Here is a 9,722-nt window from a genome sequence, read left to right on the forward strand (position 1 = left end):
GAAGGTATGCTTTATGCTGGAAATGGGACTAACATCATTTTCAGTGTCGTGTTACGGTTAGGAGGCATTATACGCAGTGGGCCTCAATCTCCAAAGCACTCGAGATTCGCTTAGCGTCTTAATTGGTACGGGGCGTGCTAATAGCCACCAGGGGTTTCCAGCTGTAATTCTGTCTGCTGATTGGGCCAGGTAAAGTGAGTCTTCTCTCTCCTCGCTCTCTCCATCTCTATCTCGCCGTGTGTCTCCGTTTCTGCATTTGAGAGTGTGGTCATCTTAATTGGTTGGAGACGGCATACCATGTGTTAATTAATGGAAAATGAGGTCAAGTAGGTCAGCCGCCATCACTCGGTGGCCCCGGGAACGTGGCCCTGGAAGCTCCGGGGCTCATTACGGGGCACAGCTGGCGCCTCCCGGTGTACATACGGTGTGTCTTCTCCTCGCGGTGTTATCGCTCTGTCACACTGTTCTTCTGAGGCCTCTATCGGGCCACAAGGGCTGAGGGATTAGATGCTTTCTAACATGTTTTCTTTTTTTATTTCATATTTGTTCTCTCCCGTTATTAGGCCAGCTAATAAATGACTCCTATAATCATGTGATGTAAATGCAATCACAAACAGTACTGGGATTTACGTCCGGTAAGTAATGGAAATGTCCTGGTTAGCACAGTTAGACTGCAAACCAAGCTAATTAATACAGAGGTGTCTGTGCTTTATGAGATTAGTGTGCTTTATTTATTTATTTATTTATTTATTTGTGCACATACATTGTTAGCGCGTTACATCGTCCTCTATTTCCTCCACCATCATTTTGCATGAGAACTACATATGTGTTGATCTCACCGTTCATTAATCACTTTGTCGTCACCCACACACACTCACCAAAAACGAAATCAGAGACATGCGCACACTCAGGAGCACCGACGTGCGTGGTGTGCGCCGTCTGGAAGGAAGCGGTTCACTTGGCTGCGGAGTTGCAAATGGGATGCTCTCATCAGTCTTCCCAGCAGGACGTCTGACTGTCACGCTGTTTCCATCACGGCCAAGTAGGGGCGGCGGCTAGTGCCTGCCATCCCGGGTGTGAGACCTCGGAGGAGGCGAGATGGAAGTGTGTGTGTGAGCGATGCACTGACTTTTTCACTCCCAAGACTGTTGGGAAAATGCTGCACCTTAAGTTGGTCGGTGGATACTGAGCACTGGTTTGACCTCTGTTAATACAGAGTGAAATAAGACGCATTTCTTCCCATTTATTGCCCTTTTATTCCAGCCCTACTTTACTCTATATCCCCCAGATTTATAACAGATTTCCCCCGGGGATCAATAAAGTATTTCTGATTCTGATTCTGATCATTGAGTAAACTGACTAAGTGACATATTGTATGAATATTTCACATTAGATTTGATGCATAGCAATAACAGTAGAGAACAACTCATTAACTGTACAACAGTGAACACAATACCTGCAGGAAGTTTGTGTAAAAAGAGATTTGAATGAATTGTAGGCATTTTTTAGTTTATTTCCTGTGAATATTTAATCAGAGATTACTTTTTCTGATATTTTTAGGAACTTTTTATACAACCGTAAATACTTAAATAGGCAGTTTATTTGCATTGCCAAATGTAGTGTTTTCTTCTCCCTGATACTAATTCTATTAGCAGTAAACTGTGTGCACATTTCTAAAGCAGGATGTCAGAGAGTGAAGGCTCTGTCAGTATACACTGTGTTCAGGTCTAGATATTAAATAATATAAACTTTAAAAATATCAATTTCATTTAGTTTTCTTCACAGAAATGAACAAACTACTTAGTATATAAGTTCTCTTAAATTCTGAATACAATTGGGAACCAGTGGTCCATCCTCGCTGCTGAGCAAACGTTAGCAAGTGAGTCAGACAGCTGCTTCGTACAAAGGCGACAGAAGCTTCTTCGATGCTTTGGTGTCGCGACTGTCCACTCAGGGCGTCCTCCATATCCGTAGTAAATGACGTAACATCACTAACTTCATTTAAAGACGGGTCAGTAGGGCATGCAATAGGTCGGGCTGATAGTGGAGCAACCTTTGCTGGATCACAAGGCAAACTACTTCAAACACATATCGACTAACTTTTCAATTCATTCATTTAATTACACTTCAAAAATTAACCACGTTAAAACAAAATTTGAATAAAAAGTGACAGCCCTAACAAAGTGAGCGGCTGTCCAGCTCTGTGTCTCAGATCTTAGAGAGACAAGGAAGATAAACTTATCTTTGTAGATTTCTTTGTTTCCCGGCAAAAAAAAGTTGAATAAATAACAACAAAAAAGAATTGACTATCGGCCAAATTGTTATTCAAAATTTCTTTAAATCGGTATTGGCCCGTTTCCTAGTAGGTGCAGCACTAATGTGGATTCAGTAAACTCAATACATACAGTATATTATACATGGTAATATTTATGTAGCTTTTCACATTAAAAGCAGTCTTTATAGTGCTAATGTCCTGCAGGTGGAACAGCGGGCAGTAAAAGATTAATTTAATTCCTTTAAAAATATGTTATAATGTCTAATATGTGCAAAAACCCCTCGTACTGTGTGTTTGCCCATCAGACCTGGTGGCTGCAGAACACAAAGGATACGCAGTGATTTACTCAGGTGTCATGACTGAAGAGGCATTAAAGAGATTTTCCTTTTGAGAGAACCGGCATTCTTTTGATTCATGCACTCTGCAAATCACCTGCACTTTATTTCAACGATTCAACTTCTTATTTATTGATTTGTTCAATTGGATGCTTGTAACTTCCTCCGCTCGCGTAGGTCTATTAACCGGTCTTGCCTGACAGATTTGTGTATGTATTGCTGTTAGCAGTAATGGGTGTTTTATGTCTCTTTTTGTAAAGGCGTACCTGGGTGTTCAGGGGGTTCTGAGCTGCTGCTGGTTCGTTTCGGCCTGTAAATATTCCGTATTGGTATTGGAGCGTCCCTAAAATGCGGCGTGGTGAGGGGTGTGTGTTACAGGGAGCAGATAGGGCACCTAGTTCGGGAGATTTTAATATGCAGATGGTTTCAGAGATAGAGAGACGGGGGCGGTGAAATTGCGCAGGAGTAGAAATTTATCAGGTCAGCATGCAAGAAAGGGACACGGAGTGAGATCGGTGTGATCAGGATATTGCATGTTTGAGATGTGTGTTGCCCTTCGCCCGCGTTTGATTGCGAGCGTTTGAGACACTTTTATGAATCTGGCACATCGGACACCGTCTCCCATCGTTCCATCACTTCCCTAAGTGTGTGTGTGTGTGTCATTCCCGAGCACATCACTCCTCTCTCACACACTCCATAAATCCTCAGCAGATATACGGCGGCGTCAGCCTCGCCGCAGAGCGTCCATCGTAACTTACTGTAAATCTGGAGGAGGACTGTCCTCATCCTTTGTCTCAGATAGGTCCTTTAGTCTTCAGGTCTCGGTAGACTAGAGAGAGACTCGAGAGGTGGGCTGACTCCTTCATAGTGCAGCAGTAAATCTGACAGCGGCGTTTGGTGCCAGGATCAGGGTTTGTCCTCAGCTTCAATAGGTTATAATTGGCTCGGGAAGGAGGGGCTCTGATTTACAGGTTGACTCGAGCTTGAAAACGTGAACCCATCCTGAGGTCACCGGGACACACGTCGTTTTAAAGGAGTTTGAATCCGACTCCTGGAACTGCTGAAGTCCTTGTAGTGTTGTTCTAACACTGGTTTTGCTCAAACAGTGACGTAGACTTTGTTCCTGTCTGCAGTCCGTTGATCCGAGTCGTGTGTCCTGTCAAACCCCTCACTTCACCCAGCCCTTAAAATAAGCATTAAAGCTCGGGATGCACCATATGGAGTCTTCCTTCCAGCTGATAACCAATAGATGACGGCCCCGTGCTTTAGTACTATGGCTGACTGGTTTGTTACACAGAACCATCCTGGACAGTATCAATGGAAACTGTTTGGCAAAGGGTAAAGCAATGACGGGAAGATAAAGCAAACGACTCAGACAGCACTTCTTCAGCGTGTGTTCAGGTTGTATTACCATAGGTTTACACAACGCATTAACAGGGTTTTTCTTATCAGATACACTGCTCTCATTATTAATTGATTTGTTGATCATTTTCTCAATTAAAAGATTAGTTGTTCCCTGAAGCCCAAGGTTACATCCTCAAATGTCTTGTTTTGTCCACAATCCAAAGATGTTAAGTTTTCTGTCGTAGCGGACGAAAGAAAGCAGAAAATATTCACATTGGAGAAGCTGAAATCAGAGAATTTTGACTTTTTTTGGTAAAAAAAAGATTAACTGATTAAAAACGACTCATGTCTGCAGCTCCAGTTGATACCAGCTGTAGGTTTGGTCTTAATATAGATGGAGTTTGGTCCATGTTCTTTGGATTCTGCCACATTTAATTTAAGTTTGATATGAAATTGATACATGCTCACAAATCCCAGCGTTCACCTGTAGAATTTCACTTTTGGGCAAACAAGAGACAGAAATGTTTGCTTAAAACCCGAGCCAGTGAAACTGTTTCAGGGTAAGCAGCTTTTGAAGGCAGTTACAGCAGTAGGGGACTGTGGGAGAAAGTAAAGGGTATTTGAAAGGGTTACGGTTTTATGTTCCTTTTGAATTGTTGCATAAATATCAAATATACCTCTGTTCATCACAATTATTCTTTGTTATTTTATCACGTCATGAAACGTGCTCTCCCTGCATCAGTCTGGTGAGGGGAGTCTTTGCTTCCAGTTTTATTATAAAGCATAAAAACCAGGATGTTTCTATGGTGACTCAGCATGAAAATAATGCTCTCAGCCTCAGGATTTCTTACATTCCTCCATTAGAGCATTAAAGAAGCACTTTCTGGAGAAGAATACAAATGAGAATTTAGAGAAGCCTGTAGTTAATGTGGAGCCGTAGCCTGATGTAATGTCACTGTGTCGGTGGCCGCAGTGATAAATCTGAAGGTACAGTTGATGTCTCAATATTGCTCTCTGCAGCCGTGATTAACGGCGGATGATGGCTGCTGTCAGTTTACAGAATTATGTGTTACCCTTCTCTGTGAATGGGTTTTGATTGATTGCGTATGTATTATGTGTGCGTCCATCTTCAGGCTGCTCTCCATCGACACCGAGTTCCAAACGCTGAGACTGAAGGCGGAGGACTCCTCAGGAAGGCAGCACGTCCTCACTGTTAAACTCAAGTCTAAGGTAAGACGCACTCCCTCTCCCTCACTCAGTTCACTGCGAGGATCGTTTTCACACTGGAAATTATTCATCATCAGATGAAATAGCTCGACCTACAGCCCATCCAAATCCAAACAGGCCGACTTCACCGAACACGTACGGGGCGTTCAATTTGCTGATAGCGAATCAGTGATTTACATCTGCGCCCCTAAATCTAGGTCAAACTGGAGAGGGTGTGGAGAGACATGATAACCTGCTGTGACTGAGATGTAGCACAGATAAAACATCTCCACACAGACCTCAGCAGGATGGAGCACAGAGAAAACCAATACACCCACACTCATCTGCATAGCTGCTGTCTCCTGTACCTGCTGTAGGTAAAAGGTAAATGAAGCTGCTGAAAAAGCAAAATCTGCTCCAAATTGCCAGATAAGAGGTGACAGAGTGTTTAATGGTCAATGGGTTGGGCTGATTTTAGTGCTGAATCGTAGATCAGAGAGTACTACTTTTCCATTCTCCGTCTCCAATCTGATCATTTTGAATGAATCTTAAGATGTCTAAAAGGCTCAAGGCCCCGTTATAAGAACCACTACTCCAAAAGGAGGTTATTGCATTGTGTTAACCTGTACAAAGCATCAGTTATCACAATGTTGTACTCGCCAGAGATCTGAGAACAAAGCGACGTTGCTACAGCAAAGTCTGAGCGTCTGAGAGAGTTCAGCAAAATATAAAACCGTCATTGATTAGTTGGAGTTTCAGGTTCAGTTTGGATACTCTTTTACTACCAGGTGTTTAGAACAATACGATCTCTGTTATTTATATAAAGCAGAAGTGGGCAATCTGGGAACATCTTTACAAATGACACTTCCCCTTATAGTGTATTTGGCAGCCAACCCAGAAATGTTAGAAATGTACAGTATGGGCCTCCATAACCTCAAAATGAATCAAAATCAGCCCACTGGGAAATGAAATATGGCTTCTTCTGTGTCCTCAATAACCCTATATTGTCCATATAGATGATTATTTGTGCTAATTGCAAGTTAGCATCTGTCAGTTTCAATTAACTTGGACTTTAAAATGTTACTTTTAGTGATGGAAACGATGACCAAAGCTAAAAAATGAAACCAAAAAATGTATTTCAGGGTCTATAATGAGAAATGAGATCTGAGAAAACGTCTTATTACAAGATCAAATCTTGCATGTTCATGTTTTCTTGGTGTGACTGGAAACTGGAGGTTTAGTGGTTGTAAAATGTGAGAACATTTGCAGTGAATTGTGGGTAAAGTGTAGGAGCTGGCAGGGCTGTAAGTATCTCACAGCGGGGTGGCGTATTGGAGGCACGGTGAGGTGGTGCTTACCTAAGCCCAGATGACATCCACCGGGGACAGAGGAGGGTGGTGGGACCCCACTCTGCGCCCACCTGCCCACCTGGCCCTCCTCGCCCCTCTCTGGCACCGGGTAAAAATAGCTCCCCGCGTTCCAGCTGCTTCCGCCAGATCCAGCGCCAGGTCATCCCTCACCAGGCACAGTTAGGGAGGAGGCAGCACTGGCACGGACACACGGAGGCTTGGATGGCAGGCGGGAGTGAGGGAGGGAGGAAGGGAGAGCGCGGGGAAAAGGACGGAAAGTAGCTAGCTGAAGGTGAACAGAGAGAGGAAATATAAAACAACAAACTACTGTGGAGCACCGAAACTCGGGGTCACAAAGGTCGTAGAATGACAGAGAAAGACGCATCTTTGGGTTCACATTTCATATATTATGAGCGGAAATCAAGACTGTGGTGCTTTTTACATTTAAATAAAGTCTTAATTTAAGATACACTGTAAAAGAAATCTGAAAGTTTACGTGTTTTTTCCTGTTTATTTGACTGATTTGTTCTGTATTGTTTAATTACATGGAAATATTAATAAAATTACAATAATATTCTGTGAATTTACATATCTAATGTAAAAAAATTGAAAACTGTAAATTATTAGAATTTTTTCTTTTCTTAACATAAAAAGTTAAAATACATTTGCAAATCTATAATCTATATTTACTGTTTATTTAATAGATTAAACTGTTAATACGGTTGATACATTTCTAAAAAATTATGTAAATTAATGACAGTAACAGTAAAAAAAAATATTTGTTCGGTAATTTTACATGGACACACAAAAAAGTTGTGTTGTTCAAGTCAAAGTTCAAGTTTGTATCAGTGAAAACAGCAATAATTACTGTAAATTCACAGATAATGACATTTATAACAGTTCTATAACTTTTAAAATTCAGATTAAAATAAGAAAAATCTAATAACAGCACTCTTCTGTCAATTTAAGCCTGATTATTTGCATTATAGCAGTTTGCCTGTATTTATAGGTCATTGCATTGTTTTTACAGTGTAAATATCTATCTAAAAAGACAATTACATAAGATTTTATGTAAAATTAAAGCTAAAAACTGTATTTTAATTATAGAAAACCACTGTAATTGTACAATTCAGTTATTTTACAATATGTGTTTGATGCCCAGCTGCTGGAATATTACCGTTGTGTACATCAGTCCTGTCTTTAACACCCACAGCACCCTGCAGAGGCCCCCGAATGCTCCGCTGACCTGCCGGTCCCTCTGGTCATAACCTGGACACCACAGGTATGTTCATGTGCACAGATACCAAAACTACTTCTCTGTCTCTGAATTGAATTTCTGGTTAACATTTTATCAAAAGGTGTTTTTGTGTCAGCGTTGATAGAAAAACTTGTAGTATTTGAAGTATTTTACAAATCAAAACCTGTTTTATTTAATACAAATGAACCACGAAATAAAAAGAACTGATACCACAAGAATTAACATTGACCTCAGAAAAAAAGTTATTAATGTTAACATTGAAATGTAATTCAATGTTCAAATATTTCAAGTATGAAAATGGTCAGCAAGCTCGTAAGAGGCCGAGCTGCCGTCTGCTGTTTTTAATGATTAACCTTCATGTTGTGCAGCTTGTCTGTATGCGTTCTGTGATCTTCTCACATCATCATCAGACAAGGTCCGCTCTGATTATGGCACCTAAAATGTCCTCAGGATGTCGCATTTTTTAACTTCTGTTAATAACTTCAGCAATGTACCACTCGTCCATTCAGAGTCCAAAAGCTCCTGAATTTCTTAGTTGTATGTGGAAGATTATAAAAAACTGCCCTAGAGATACTGCTGTGGCTCTAATGCAGCCGTAATGCAGTAAGTTAAAGAATCTGCATCTAAAAACAAGACACACACACCACAGCAAAGGGTAGAAGTGGGATAGACATAATAAATAATATGTATGTGTGACTAAACCTCTAAATTTAGCTCTCTCCCTCTCAGCAAATAAAAAAAAAAAAAATGAAACAGAGAGAATCAAATATATGGTCGCTAACACCGGTAGAGTGGACCGACCCAACGTTTACAACAGCATGAATACAGCTGCTGTCAGACTCTGTATCCACACTGCAAACACACAGTCCACTGGAGCTTGTACAGTCACTAGAAGCACATTCACACTGTTTGTAAAAGTTTCTGTAAGTGTTGTAACATATACCGCTACGTAGCAGGCCGCAGACTGCAGAGTGGAAACGTTGGTTTTATAGGAGCAATCGGCCAATAGAAACATTCAATCTCAATCTCTGGTTTCAACCGGTCGAGGACAGTCACTAATTCAGCTTTCAGCAGAAAGAAGTGTAGCATGTATGTGAGTGCAGTTACAGTCTTTGTTCAGGAGTCTGCCCGTTTCAAAATTCAATTTTGTTGAGGACTTGAAGGACTCGGCTTAAGAGCTGAGGTTCATCCTTGACCTCGGAGACTTCAGCACTAAAGATTGATGCTATTTCCTTCCTTTTAGAGCAGCCTGGTAAATTACGGTGAAACTGGTTTCCATGCTTTCCATAATAATGGTCGACCAACCCAAAAGGAAAAAAATGATATTCTACTGAATTGCTGTATAATTTATGTGCTGACCCTACTTAGAATCACATTGAGTTTCATGATGGCAGACGTTGGCTCTTCCTCTGTGGCTGCATAAAGGGACGGTCGTTGAAAGGGAGTTCACAGTCGGAGCGAGAGTTTGACAATGCAGAAGGACATCATTACCGATACGACGAGCCCTCCGAAGGCTGCATTCCTAAACAACTTCATGAAAGAATATTTAAGTTAAATCATTTAACAATGTGCGTGTTACCACCAGTTCTGGTCGACGTTGCTGAGAGCTGCTTCTTCTCTCCCACTCTGTGCTGTTTGCCACAGGATTGTAAATCACAGCGCCCTCTGCTGGATGAACTTTGCAGTGACACTAATATGTACCTACAGTAGCGTTATGTCTCTGATAGGCCAATATATCGGTCAGGCTCTAAAAAATACATAAACAAATATTTAAAATATATATTGTTTATTTGAAAAAAGTATGAATGATTTGTTGTATGTCATTTGAAAACTTTGGTATGATCTTAAAGGGGAACTTGGCAACTCTAGCCATTTCTTCGCTGGTTTTCACTTTTGTCATCGCATGTTTTCTCAACGAGCTCCCCCTACAGCTCTGGGACGTGTATTTCACAACA

General features: G+C 41.2%; 1 protein-coding gene across 1 annotated transcript in view; it reads left to right on the plus strand.

Moving 5' to 3' along the window:
* Nucleotides 1–9,722, plus strand: part of fancl (FA complementation group L) — an 18,359-nt gene that overhangs the window by 3,452 nt on the left and 5,185 nt on the right. Inside the window, exons 6-7 of the mRNA XM_035662951.1 lie at nt 5,088–5,184; nt 7,723–7,791. Of these exons, the coding sequence (XP_035518844.1) occupies nt 5,088–5,184; nt 7,723–7,791 (166 nt within the window). The remainder of the gene's footprint in view (nt 1–5,087; nt 5,185–7,722; nt 7,792–9,722) is intronic.

This window comes from Morone saxatilis, unplaced genomic scaffold (genome assembly GCF_004916995.1).
Source record: "Morone saxatilis isolate NCDOM2014 unplaced genomic scaffold, NCSU_SB_2.0 Contig19, whole genome shotgun sequence".
Classification (NCBI taxonomy): domain Eukaryota; kingdom Metazoa; phylum Chordata; class Actinopteri; family Moronidae; genus Morone; species Morone saxatilis.